This window comes from Taurulus bubalis (genome assembly GCF_910589615.1).
Source record: "Taurulus bubalis genome assembly, chromosome: 2".
In the NCBI taxonomy this organism is placed as follows: domain Eukaryota; kingdom Metazoa; phylum Chordata; class Actinopteri; order Perciformes; family Cottidae; genus Taurulus; species Taurulus bubalis.
The window spans coordinates 21,686,322-21,700,676 of NC_136590.1; the positions used below are offsets into that span (position 1 = coordinate 21,686,322).

The 14,355-nt window shown below is 42.5% G+C and overlaps 1 protein-coding gene across 1 annotated transcript in view; it reads right to left on the bottom strand.

Annotated features, from left to right (window-relative positions):
• Positions 1-14,355, bottom strand: part of tmem132e (transmembrane protein 132E) — a gene marked incomplete at both ends in the record, with an annotated part of 132,574 nt that overhangs the window by 15,437 nt on the left and 102,782 nt on the right. The window contains one exon of the mRNA XM_079237078.1: positions 14,060-14,339. Within this exon, the coding sequence (XP_079093204.1) occupies positions 14,060-14,339 (280 nt within the window). The remainder of the gene's footprint in view (positions 1-14,059; positions 14,340-14,355) is intronic.

A 14,355-nucleotide genomic window follows, 5' to 3' on the forward strand; every position in this document is an offset into this window, starting at 1 on the left:
CTGGCCCCGTAGCCGGAGTGACCCGCGCCAGGGCCTGTGGCGGTAGCCTCCTCCGCGGGGTGGGTGTCGGCCAGACCGAAGCCGGCACGCGGCCGCCGTCCCCCGACCTGGGGGAATGAACAGCCAGGTGGTGCTCTGCCAAGATTATGACGGTCTCCAGTGCTGTAGGGCGGTGGCAGCGGACCCACGCTGATGTTCGGGTATGCAGATCGCCCGTGAACTGCTCGAGGACCACCTTCCTCACCACTTCTTGCGCCCCTCTCGCAGCCCCGGGTTGTAGCCATCTGATGGCGGCGTCCTTCAGCCGCTGAGCAAAGGCGAATGGCCAGTCCACAGCCCCCAGCCTTGCCTCACGGAACCTCCGCCGGTGGTCCTCCGGAGACAGGCCGAGTCGATCTATCACCACTTTACGCACGTCCGCGTAAACCTATCTGGTTGCCGGGGGAAGCCCCAGCGCCGCTGTCTGTGCCTCTCCGGCCAGAAGAAGCAGGAGCTGGGCCCACTTGCCCGCAGGCGTTATCCGCTGCAGTCATTCTGTGCAGGTTCACCCCTGCCAGCGGAGAGGGGTCCGGCGCCAGCGCAGCTGCTGCTGCCCAGGCGGCGATCTGCTCCAGGGTGATGGCCTGTCTCTCGGCCGTGTCCTGGAGAGCCCCCAGGAACTGCCTGTTCGTCTCCGCCTGCTCCTGCTGCATGGTCGCGATCCTCGCCATCATCTGCCCCAGCGCCACGATCGTCTGGGTCGGCCCCTCCGGTTGCTGCTCTCTGTGTTTCATGTGCTCTGCCCCACGTTGGGTGCCACTGTAACGATCCCTGTTAACCCGCGAGTATCGGGCAGCACAAAGAGGGCAACACACGGTAGTTTGCATCTAATGAACCTTATTTCCGACAGGTAAGGTGCAGGTATGTCTGGGTTGTCGTTTCCTCGACTGTCAGCGGTTCCGGCTGCATCGCCTCTGCTATCTGTCTCTCCACTCCTCCTCAGCCACTGCTTATATGGGAGACCCCCCCGCCCCCCCCACACACACACACACACACACAAACAATTGCACCCAGCTGAGGCTGATCACACCTCATCCCGGCACCTGTTCCCTGAGTCGCTTCTCCCCTCCCCCTCTGCAGCTGAGCTAACCACGACCCTGTCACAACAATTGCATAGTCCGGACAATAGCTGCTGGTAGCTATTTTGACTCCGCCCCCTTCCGCCCCCGCCTGCTCTCGTCTGGATTCCAGGCGGGGCGCAGCTCTTTCGAATGAGTCTGTTCATTTGCCCACCGAGAGCTGCGTTTTGTCAATAAAGTTTTTGAAAGAGTGAAAAAAAGAAAGAAAAAAAAAGTCTAATTTTTTTCGTAATGGCATGCGATCTACCTGCGATCTACCCGCAATACTTCACTATTTCACTAACAGACACATCCCCGTAACCCGACGGGCTTGTGGGAGTCTGACAAAGCAATACAAATCCTTATAAATGCCCTATTAGTACCTGTAAAGTCACAAAACGGCCGGAGTTTCTATTTTTTTATTCGGTGGACGTTTATGAGTCCTGAAGCCTTTCTTCTCCGCCCACATTTCTAAAACCGTGTCATACACAGCACATGCGGAAGCTGCTGAACATGTCAGTACCCAGCATGCCTGAATAGGACCATGTTTTGCCATAAAATAAGTAATTTTTCCATTTTTGAAACAAACAACACGTTTTTTTGACTGAAACTCTTTCCTCACATGCCAATGCTTTGTTTTATTGTGATTTTTGTTGCAGATTCCGATTCTTTAGGTCCTAATCTTTCCATTAGTATGTGGGTTGTTGTTAAGGCCCTGAACCATAAGTTTGAAAAACCTGGGGACCGCTAGAGGATGCATCTTTGGGGAATCTTGCTCATATCATGCTGGATGTTCATAGTTATGATCAAAATATGTACAGTATATGTGAAGTATTTGAACTAATTTTGGGTTCATACGACTACTGGAACACGGGGAGGAAAGAGGTGCAGACCCCTAGGGGGTCTGTCGAGCTTAACGTGCTAATTAGTTCGGGCATCAAACTTCGTTGAAACTGACCTTAAAGTTCATCGAGCGTGTATTCACACTTATAATATATATGAAAATATTCACGTGTGGTTAAAACGCTGCACTAGTCTCTTTCTACCGAGCCGTTCTGGTTGATTTTGAATTTATATTTGAGTGAAATCAATAGCATTGTCCTCAAAGTTTAGCAGTATTATGTTTTTATGATAGAAGAGATTCCAGTTTTCAGAATTGGTGAGCATAGTTTCATTTTGTGTGTGTGTGTGTGTGTGTGTGTGTGTGTGTGCGTGTGTGTGTGTGTGTGTGTGTGTGTGTGTGTGTGTGTGTGTATGTATAATGGAGACTTAGTAATCAACTGGGAACATGCTCAACCACCATTGTGTTCCCTCCTTTGGCGATAGAAAGGGACTTAAAAGAAATTTATTGAAATGAAAATCGTGCCACTTTAAAGCTATTAATATTTGGCAATAAATACGAGTCGCAGATGCTTCAGTCCAGCGCACAGAGAGGTCCATCTGTATCCCGAGTACTGTGTCTTAAAATAACTCTCTAAATAGTTATTTATTCTACTGGCACTGATGCGGTCTTCTGGTTTTAAAGCAGCACTTGGGGGAGAAGAACTGCTGGCTCTCGCAGAAAGAAATGAAGCTTCAAAACCAGCGTTTGTCACATTTAAAAAATGAAGACCCAGGAGGAAAGAGTTCCTCCCTAGACTGTTATCAATTTGTGATGTTTGTGATGTATTCCAGGGTGTATATATCGCTCATGAAGTGCTGCAATTTAGTTTATTTTAGTTTTCTCTCAGATTGCCTCATTTTATTTGACCACAGTTACTGATTTTGCCAATATATATTTAGTCATGCTGCTCATGACATGATAAATATATATATGTATGCAATCTTGCAACGGTTTGTTGGTTGATTCAAAATGGCAATAACCTGCTGTGGATATTTACTTTGCACAAACACTTTCAGGTGTCAATTTAAAAGTTTTTTAAGGGGAGAAACTATGGTGAATAAAACAAAGTGACTAATAGATATCACCATTAAACTTACCCACTTTAAGATTTTTAAGACTTTTTTTGTATGTCTGAGTTTTGTCTTTAAATATGCAAATGTTGCATTATCTCATCAAATGTAGGCTAATTTTGTTACATTTCCTTAATAATAATTAAGTCAGGTTCAAAATGTCTTGTTTCATGTTTTTGTTTCAATTTTCTCCATTTTTTTTGTTATAAAATGTTCCTAAAATAGTAAGAAAATAATTCCGGTTATGAATAATAACTGAACAAAAATATGTTTTGTTAAATAACACACCCTTTGAAGACTCTACAGGTGAATAGGGTAAACAAATAACTAATATATATCATCATGAAACCAGTTGACATTAAGACTACTATCCTGAAATATTAGTACAAGTATAGTTCAATAAATATTTCCACTCGTCTTAAAGAAGAATGTTATGGAAGCAAAATTGACCAAAATCTCAAAGTTGATCAGTGCATGAAAATCAATGTTTTTACCTCTAGAATCTCTCCCTAATTTAATTTACTGTATTGATAATTTGCCTACTTTAGTTATATTACCAAATGAACACACTTACACCATTAACATGATCCCTCACTGGCTTCCCTCCCAAGAAAGCCGCTAATTGTGTTGCCTTTAATTTCTTAAAAACTCATTATTATTATAAAACACTTATTTTATTTTGTAGACATTTTACACACACACCGTGTCAATGTGACTTTTAAGAAAGAAAAAGAAGCCGTTTCATTCCTCAAGCCAATTTAAAATATTTGAATTTTGTATCAGGGTTTATTTAAAAATCCTAATTGGGACGGAGTACAAAGCTGGTGGAAGAAGAAAAGAATATTCCTTTACTAAATCTATTCCTTTTTGCTCATAAAAACACTTCCCCCTCCTCTGATGGCGGGAGATGATTAACATATGAAAAGCCAGCAGCTCCCGTCTGAGAGTAAACAGAGATATTCCGACCAAAATGCAACAATGCGGGGTGAATATTGATTCACTGCTACACCAAAAGTAATGAATGATGAATGTGCTCCATGTCCGCCGGCTCGCGGAAGTCAGCTGGAGTCGTGTCGCTCCTTCCGGCCGAGCTCCCGGTTGGGTTCGTCACCGGCGCTGCAGGCACGGGAGGTGAAGCGAAGCGAAGCAGGAAAGTAGTTCTGCTTTTACCCGCTCCTCACCGGAAGCTCCTCCATCAGTATAACCGTGCGCGGTGGCGTGTCGGTGGCACTAATTCACTGACACTTAAAGGGACAGCTCACCCCAAAGTAAATGTTTGTGCAAATATTTTAGAGCTCTTGTGAAAGATTCACAAAGCGTTGTGTAGAGGTGGCAGTCATGAGGAGGGCTCTCGAAGAATGAAGAGGTCCCGAGATTCGCCAACAAAGACGCTGTATAAAATTTGCTATCTAAATTATTGACACTTAAAGGGACAGCACACCCTCAAAAAAATGTAAAAACACTTTTTTTCTTCTTTTTTCCCCCCTCTTACCTGTCGTGCTATTTTCACCTGATAGCAGACAGAATTTTCCCCTCGTTACGCTCTGCTTCCGTCTGACTTGACTGCATCCACATTAAATCGATATTCACGGAGGATTCGAGAGGTCGACACTATCTGCACTAATCCAATGTCCAATGTCGTCATTGCAACGTGCTTCAAGAGCGGAGAGAAAGCAAACTAAAAACAGAGCTAGCCTATACGATGTTCGGACAATGTTGAGAAGATGTAAATTTGTGTATCAAGAGGGTCATATATGACCCGGTTACTAAAGATAATTCACAGACCTTGTCATGAGCAGTTTCATGTCAGAACTAACTATAGTTCCTACAAAAAAACTGCTCAACTAAAAACTAGGCAACCAATCCAGAAAAAAATGGATTTTGAGGTGTACGGTCCCTTTAAGGCCACCCGGAGATCAATGGTGATTCCACTGACCAGCAGAGTTTCTCCACTAAACACTGATCTCATCCTTGAGCACTTTCCTCACACTACATCCTCTTCTCCCGAACACACTCTACGCTTTTCCTCTCAAACCTTCCATTCGATGAGTCACACTTTCGCCGTGCGGGGCCACAGAATGTCAAGTAGGGATTTATTCACGAAGCTCTCGATTTCATGGGTGTCCTGTGGTGGAAACACACCTGAGAAAAACAGGCATCCTCACACGTCCACTTAACATTTATCAGACCAGTTTGAATGTTTTTTGGCCACTTTTTCTCCATTATGTGCCAATGCAGGCATCAGCAAAAGGCAATTAAAATCTTCATTTATGCTTTTATTATTGTAAATTATAAAAATAAAAACTTTTGAGTAGTTGAAAGTTGAAGTTGGATACTGCATTATGTAATGTTATTAAAATAGATGTAAGTAAATCTATATCACAAAGTTCAGCAGTAATGAGAGAACATCATCCTAATTGGGAGATTAGTAGAAAATATTATCAAACAGCATGAACCCAGCTGCTTATTGAAAGCATTTCACATTTTTTGAAATTCAAACAGTTTTTTTCTTCTTTTTTTGCTGCCGCTTGGGACAGACAAAGTGTTGAAGCGCATAGTGTAGTTTTATCTTTATTTTTGAGGAATATAAACACAGCTTCATTTGAAATTCTCTTGGTGTGTACAAAAAATAACACACTACGAGCATGTTTTGTTCCACCTCGTAATGTCAAACATGTTCCTGGTGCATTCAATAAAAATAGAAGTTGTTCTTCATTTTCGAAGTATAGATGAAGACCAACAGTCAATATCGAGCAGTACAGCATAATACTAAATTATTCATTTAAGGGGAGGTAAATAGGATATTTGGTGGATGTGAGAGCTGCTGAAGTGGAGATTTCTGGATCAGAGTCTGAGAAAAAAATAATTTATTTTTTAAAAATGGCCTTTAAAGATATGTTTTGTTTAATTACACACATTTTGAAGACTCTGTGAATAGGGTAAAAGAAATTAACGGCTAGATATTAACATATAACTTCCCCAGTTGATTACTGGCATTAAGAGGAGTATTTCTTGTATTACAAGTTCTCTAAAATGTTATGTTTAAATGTGTAAATGAGGCATTATCTATTATGGTAACTTTAAGAGAAATCTACAGACGCAAACAGGCAAAGTAGAAAAATAAATATTTCCACTTGTCCGAAAGAAGACGTGTGATGGAAATAAATAGCACAAAATCTCAAATATGATAAGTCCATGAGGAAAAACTGTGTTTTTTGCCTGTGGTGTCTTGCATTAATATGCTATATTAAATTGCATTCACAGTCAAACACATAAAAACAGTTCACCTTGACGGCTTTGCCCCCGGTTGTTTTCGTCTAACCTTTTCGCTAATGGATTTAATATTCGGCACACATATGAGATATGTAACCGGCAGGATCAGAGAGTGCACAAAATCAATGAAGAAAACATCCAACAATATATAATTAAATATTGCTCGAGCAAAAAAAAAAACATGATGCATTTATTTTTGTGAACTTACAGTAATTGACAGATCTATTGTAAGCTCTCTATATCAAATACATTTCAATGTTTCCCTAAACCTTCCATCAGTGTAATTAACATTGATGAGCACATCATGTTTCGTGCCTCTTTATTCTCATTTTCACAAAAACACAAAAGTGCTTCTCTTCCAAGAGGACGAACTGATGAAATACGGACGTAACACCTCTCTGAACGCAGCGAAAAAAAAGGGAAACATGACCCCTGCTTTCAACTTTCACCGTCCTGTAAACTTGCAGGCAATTACACAGCTTCCCATGTTAATAGGTAAAGGCGAGCGTTCCCTCATCTAGCGAGGCTCGCAGCAGCAAGATCGTCCCTCACAGTCGCTCCAATAAAACTTTTAATTTCTTGAGGGATATATATAACTTTATTTGGCAGATCAAAGCCTTGAGGTCAAACGACATTGCTCTTGCTTATGTGACTTGTTGGGATCGAAGCAGTGATGTGGGAGCGTGCTTGGACATTTAAATGCATGTATTATGTTCTCATGAGTATAGAAGTCTTTCTATTTTCAAAATGATGTGATCATATTTGTTTAAGCACGGAATATAATTTTCATAAAGTTGTGGGAGAAACTTGTTGTTCTTATACACTTCACACACCTCTAGTTATGTGACACTATTTCACCAATAAAATAAATCAGCAATCAATTCACTAGGATAAAACTTTGACGTTGTACGTTTCTGCCGCCTACGGGTACGACACATTACTTGGAGGAGAAGAACAGCAGAAATAAATACAACTTTGTGGTTATTGTGCATCTCTCTGTGGTATTGGGTCACTTTGTAGTTGTTTTAAATCTCTTTGTAGTTCATTTGTGTCTTTTTCTGGTCACTTTGTAGTTCTTTAGTTTTTTCTGTTAGTAGTTATTTTTGTGCGTTGTTGTTTTTGTCTCTTTGTAATGATTTTGTGTGTGTTTTTTTGTTATTTTCATAGTCATTGTGAGTCTCTTATTGATCTTTTTTTGTGTTTCTTTGTAGTTGTTTTACGATGCTTTGTGGTCATTTGTGTCTTTTTATGGTCACTGTAGTTGTTTTGGTTTTTCTGTTAGGAGTTATTTCTGTGCGTTGTTGTTTTAAGTCTCATTGTAGTTATTATGTGTCTCTTTGTAGTTATTTAATGTCTCTTTGTAGTTATTATGTGCCTCCCGTAAATATGATCACATAACACCTATTCTGCACTCACTACACTGGCTCCCTGTCTCATTCCGGATTGACTACAAAGTCCTACTACCCACCCATAAATGCATACAAGAACTCATTACTCCCCAAACCTCCACCTGCACCCTCAGATCTACAAACCGCTCGCTCCTCCGGGTCCCCAACACCAAGCTCCGCACCATGGGCGACCGGGCCTTTTGCTCAGCAGCGCCACGCCTCTGGAGCAGTCTCCCTGATCACTTAAGGGCAACTCAGACACTGAACTCTTTTAAAACTGGACTAAAAACCTTTGTATTCAGGAAGGCATTTTTTACCTTGTGTTAGTTCATTGTCAGCTATTTACTGTATTTGTCTTTAAAAAAAAAATGATTAGGGGTTGCTTTAACCATGCTTTAACTGTTTTTATTTTGTTTCACTATATATTGACTCAGTTTCTTCTGAAAGAAAAGTGCGTTTAAAAATGAAATTCATTATTATTATTATTATTATTTGTAGTTATTTGGTGTCTCTTTGTAGTTCATTTTTGTCCTGGCGGTGCATGACATTTAACATTTAACAATAAACATTTAACGATAAACATAAAAAAGAGTGCAATAAAAGGGAGCATGAATGTTTACAATTGGGTCTACTGAGTACGGACTATCAGAAACAAAATAAAATTAAAATTAAGTGCAGGGAAGTAATTATGTGAAAGTGACAAGTCTAAAGTAAAGTGGCAAGTGTATTAAAATGAGGTGTGGAGGGGGAGGTCTTGGTTCTGATGAACCTCAGCCTCCTGCCAGAGGGGAGGGACTCAAACAAGTTATGACCAGGGTGAGAGGGGTCGGCTACAATCGTTCTTGCCCGCTTCAGAGTCCTTGAAGCGAACAAGTCCTGGAGGGACAGCAGATTACAGCCAATCACCCTCTCAGCAGAGTGGATGATGCGCTTCAGCCTGCCCTTGTCCTTGGCAGTGGCTGCAGCATGCCAGACGGTGATGGAGGAGCAGAGGATGGACTTAATGATGGCAGTGTAGAAGTGCACCAACCATTGTCTTTGGCAGGTTGAATTTCTTCAGCTGCCTCAGGAAGAACATCCTCTGCTGAGCCTTCTTTGTGATGGAGCTGATGTTCAGCTCCCACTTAAGGTCCTGGGTTAGGATGGAGCCCAGGAAGCGGAAGGACTCCACAGGGTCGACGGGGGAGTCACACAGGATGAGAGGGGCGGGTGGAGCTGCATTCTTTCTGAAGTCCACAACCATCTCCACTGTCTTCCAGGCGTTGAGCTCCAGGTTGTTTTGGCTGCACCAGGTCTCCAGGTGGTCAGTCTCCCACCTGTAGGCGGACTCATCCCCACCAGAGATGAGTCCAATGAGGGTGGTGTCATCCGCAAACTTCAGGAGCTTGACGGACTGGTGACTGGAGGTGCAGCTGTTAGTGTACAGTGAGAAGAGCAGCGGGGAAAGAACGCAGCCTTGGGGGGAACCGGTGCTGGTGGTCCGAGAGCCTGAGACGTGTTTCCCCAGCCTCACACGCTGCTTCCTGTCAGACAGGAAGTCTGTGATCCACTTGCAGGTGGAGTCGGGCACGTGCAGCTGGCAGTGCCTGTCCTGCAGCAGGGACGGGATGATAGTGTTGAAAGCAGAGCTGAAGTCCACAAACAGGATCCTGGCGTAGGTTCCTGGGGAGTCCAGATGCTGGAGGATGTAGTGGAGTGCCATGTTGACAGCATCATCTACAGACCTGTTGGCCCTGTAGGCGAACTGCAGGGGGTCCAGGAGTGGGTCAGTGAGGGCTTTGAGGTGGGACAGGACTAGGCATTCAAAGGACTTCATAACCACAGAATAGCCTATAGTCATTCAGTCTTGTGATTCTAGGTTTTTTGGGGACGGAGATGATGGTTGAGGCCTTGAAGCAGAAAAGTGTCTCTTTATGTGTCTCATGTGTCTTATGTCTTTGTAGTTATTATGTGTCTCTTTGTAGATATTATGTGTCTCTTATCTTTGTGTGTCGTTGTGAGTCACTTAGTGGTCTTTTTCTAAGCGTTTTATGATTCTTTGTGGTCATTTTGTATGTGGTCATACCTGCTGGTATGTTTCCCTTTGAGGGACATTTCATTGGTGAAGATCCGGGGGGCCCTGGGACCGGTCGACCCGTTCAGTTATCATCCATGGCTGAGATACACACTCTACAGTTTGACATCATATTGTAAATATTGGACTATAATTTTCCACTGAGATGAACAATTCTGTCGATTGGACTCCAATCTATTTCCATTCTGCTGTGTTTCTCTGGACGAGTGGTTAGTATTTGCAGATATTAATGAAATAGTCTCTAATCGGTGAACGAACAAGTGAATTCTGTCCGAGTCTGGCTCTTCACTTTGAGAAGCAGCCAGCTATTGTTCAGTAATCCTCTGGATTAAACCCTCAATTCCCTCCAGGTTTGCAGAATTATTAGAAAGTCATCACTCATGCCACGTAATCACAGGACATAAACACAGCCTTTCACAGAAGATTTTATATCTTTAGAGTTCTACCTATTAGACCACAGATATTTTCACTTTTGTGTCTTCAATTAAACAGGCCTGTCAAATCTAACACGGGCACTTAATTCACACAGTAATCCTCAACCGTCATTCCGAAGAGAGAGAAAGAGAGAGAGAGAGAGAGAGAGAGAGAGAGAAAGAGAGAGAGAGAGAAATCAAATGACTACAATATTGCACAAAGTGAACAAAAGCTGCCCCCTTTTCTGTGGTAATATTCATGAGCTGGTGGATCATTTGAATCAGACTCCAAAGACTAATTCAAACCCTCTGAAAGACTGAAAATCTCAGTAGGGGGACTATTGTTGAGATCTTTACAGTTCACTTTCAGAAAGATTGGCATAATAATATCTCTGTTCTTTTGTAAAATAGACTCTGCAAACTGGAGATATTTTACTTTAACACGCTTGTATTTTTTAAGCCATCAATCATTAATCTTGTAGAGATCTCATTGCTGTTTCCTTCACGGTGTTTCAAAGATGAGGCTTTTTTTAAGTTCATTTGTTCTTTCACACCTACGCCGGCGGAGCTGCAGGTGCAGGACGCAGCTTGAGTTTCAGTTTTGGCCTCAGTGACCAGCGAAATACTGAATATGGCGATATTGTGCTTTGTGAAACTGTACACTGTCTGGGTGTTTTATTAATAGTTTACATGCAACGCTTTACTAAGTAAAAACCTTATTTAATTTGCAAAGATGTGTGCCGATGTTGTAACGTAATGCTATAATGTTGGATGTTGCAGGGAGTTTAATAAATGCACATGTTGAACCCACTGTTCTTCTGATTTTATGTATATGGTGGAATAGTCAATATATTGCTATATATCGCCTGACTCACATTATTGCAATATATTGAAACATGTTGAATCGTAACTCGTGTCTCATGATATGTATGATACTGACAGATTTGTTTGCGCCCTAACAATAACTTGACTTAAGACATAATGAAGTGATGCTGTGCGGGGAACTTTGACTTGTGCATATATTGGGAATGAACCTGTAAATAGTGGTGTAGCAGACTGTAGTGATCCATCATTTATAATCAGCATGAAATAAACATGATTAGGGCAACAAGTCGCATTTGCTCCTTTTATTCCGATACAATCAGAACCGTGAGTTTGATGTTTGTTGCACGACTGCAGGTAAATATGCCTTGAGTGCAATGTTAGCAGCGTGGCTCTGTGGTGATGGTGGTTGCTCCCCCACTGAGGTCCAGACTGAAATACGAATACGTTAACAACAATCAGATGGATTGCTTTGAAATGTTGCACCAACACCCTGAACTAAGATGGTGAACATGGCATCAGCATGGTAGCATGCCGACATTAGCATTTAGCTCAAACATCCACTCTTGCACGTTGTTCTGGATCAATTCGTACTCTTTTAAGATTTTAGAGGGATTTATTTATTTGCAATTTGCTTTGAGTCAGCGTGGCAGACGTGTGGTGTTAAATTGATGTATAATTATTCATACCCTTCAACAGATTACGGATGATCCATTGCACATTTAAAATGATGGATCGGCAACATATCTTTTCTCCCTACTTCGCCGCCGTTGGACGCATCCATCAGGCGGCCATTATTTCTATGACAGGCTGAAACTGTGATCTTTCACGGCGATCAAAACTCTCGCCAACCGTTACTTCTCTCCATCCCCATAAATGACCGGTGGAGCGTCGGTAAATCACTGCCTTGGAGTCATAACTTGCGGCGCTTCCTTTTTTTTGTAAAGACCTCTGAACCTGCATCGGCCCGACGCATTTATATGCACTTAACACACATAAAGGGGTCTCTTCCACTTGAGAGAAGTGGCTCTCAAACGCAGAATATACTTACAATTTCTGTGTTGTTTTCAGAGTATAAACCGGAGGTATTCACTTAAAATTAAATACAATTTCCTCAAGCGAAAATCCAGAACTCCATAATGTCAAACTTGCTTTATGAGTCAGTGCCATGAAAATTAAAGTAGCTGCTTAGATAATTTATTTGCTTTGCCCTCGGTTCAGGTTTGAGTGGGTATGTTTGCTCAAAAGAGTTGTGCTTTCGTCTCAGAGTGGCGCTTCACATTGCCGAATTTAATAATTGCCAAGGTCTGGGAACGTATGAAATGTACTAGTTTGCAACTGCCTGTGGGAAGAACGGATATCCGTCCATTCTCCATGAATAAAAGCTCTGTTTTTTCGGTATCTACTCTTTACATATATCTTTTCTTTGACTCATTTATTCCTCCAACTACTGTCTCTTGTTTCGTCTTTCCCCCGAATCTCACTCAATGACTCGAGTCCCAACGCTAATGGAAATGCACAGATTTATTTTACGACGCAGTAGAGATGGCCCATACTTTCTTTAGCTGATTAGCTGGTTTCTGATGCTGAATTACTTAATTCCAAGAAGGTTTTGAACACATCTCTGGTAAACACAAGATTTAATGTGGTGTTTTGTGTGATTACTCAGACTAAATAAACTCAATCAAATAGTCAACCAAATTGTTTGAGTAACAAAAAAAATATTTTGTTGAAGTCAGACCTTCAACGCATATAATTGCTGTGTGAGCTTCCTGGGCCATGAAGCCATAAAGGCTCGAAAAGCTGTCGTAAAAAATGCAATAATATTAATGTACTTAAAAGTTAAAAGTCCTCGCCCAGATAGGATGGCGTCTAGGACTGAACCCAAACCGCAGTACCGGGACCTCTGGTTCAGGCCACCATTCCCAATGATAATAACAACATTGTACTCCCTCAAATTAATTTCTAAGATCTAAAAGAAATGTGTCAAAAAGAAGTCAATCGAGCAAATCACTTTGTTCCCAAAATCGGGTGAATACAATGTCATCATAAGTAGGGATGGGTATCGTTTGGGTTTTTTCTGATACCGGTGCTAAACCGATACTTTTAAAACGATACCGGTACCTAAACGGTGCCTGAACCGATACTTTTTTATTGCCAAGGCAATTTTTTTTCTTCAAATTGAACAATATTATTAACTGTTTAAAGTATACTATAGATATAAATAAATAAGTACATACAAAACACACTTCAAACTACAGCTTCAAACATTTTTACTTCAAACTATAAAATATATATATTTAAAAAAAGAACAGACACCAGTCCAATCAGGTGGCCTGATGGGACCTTGTGCAACAGAACTCAGACACTGTTGGATCCTAAAACTGCTGCTTTACTGGACTACACGTCATCATTAATATCAACTGGAGAGATTTGTTCCATCAAGCCGAGGACGGACGTTCAAAAGCTCGTGCTCGTGTCTGCAGCGATCTCTGTGTGCGCGCACTGTGTGTGTGAGCGCTGGAAGCCCCGCCCCCTCGAGCCCCGCTCTGCATGCAGGCAGACAGAGAGCAGAGCAGCGAGTGTGCTCTGATCGGCGCTATTTTAATAATCGTTTTTAGCGTGCGGGCACCGCGCTACCTTTTTAGTATCTATATACCATTCAACTTTACAGAGCAGTGTAAAAAAAAAAGTATTTAAATCGGCTCAGGCACCGGAAGGAAGCACCGAAATCTGCGTTGCTTTTCGGTCCGGTAGGTACCGGACGTGTTGGAACCGGTGCCATACTGGCACTGGTTCTTGGTACCCAACCCTAATCATAAGCAATCGGAGTGATGATCAAAACTATTGAAAGTTGTAATGAACCTTAAAGTGATACATCGACAGTCTCTGAGAGAAAGCCGCCTCTTTATCCCACGACAGCTGCTGTAAAAGAGTAATGAGCTTGAACTTTTAAATCTTCCCTCCACATCTTTAAGCCCGATTCTGAGTGAGTTTGCAGAAATGAGGTGTAAAAAGGGGGGAGGGGGGGTCGTTTACCTTCAGCACAGTGGATCCCAGCTCCAGACCCACCAGCACCGTCCTGTCCACGAGCTCCGCTATCCTGGGGTCGGCGACCTTCAGCGAGTCCTGGACCAGGTCCGTGACATCCACCTGCCAGTCGGGCCCCAGCATGGTAATGACCTGGTCGGTGCCCTCTGTGGAGGTGGTGTGGAATTGGGTGAGCACCTTGACCAGGGCCCGCTGGTACTGCAAGGTGCAGCCTCGGCTCACCCGGCGCTCGTCGTCCTCGTCGTCTGCGTCGCTGTCTCTGGTGCTCCTTGGAAAGCGAGAAA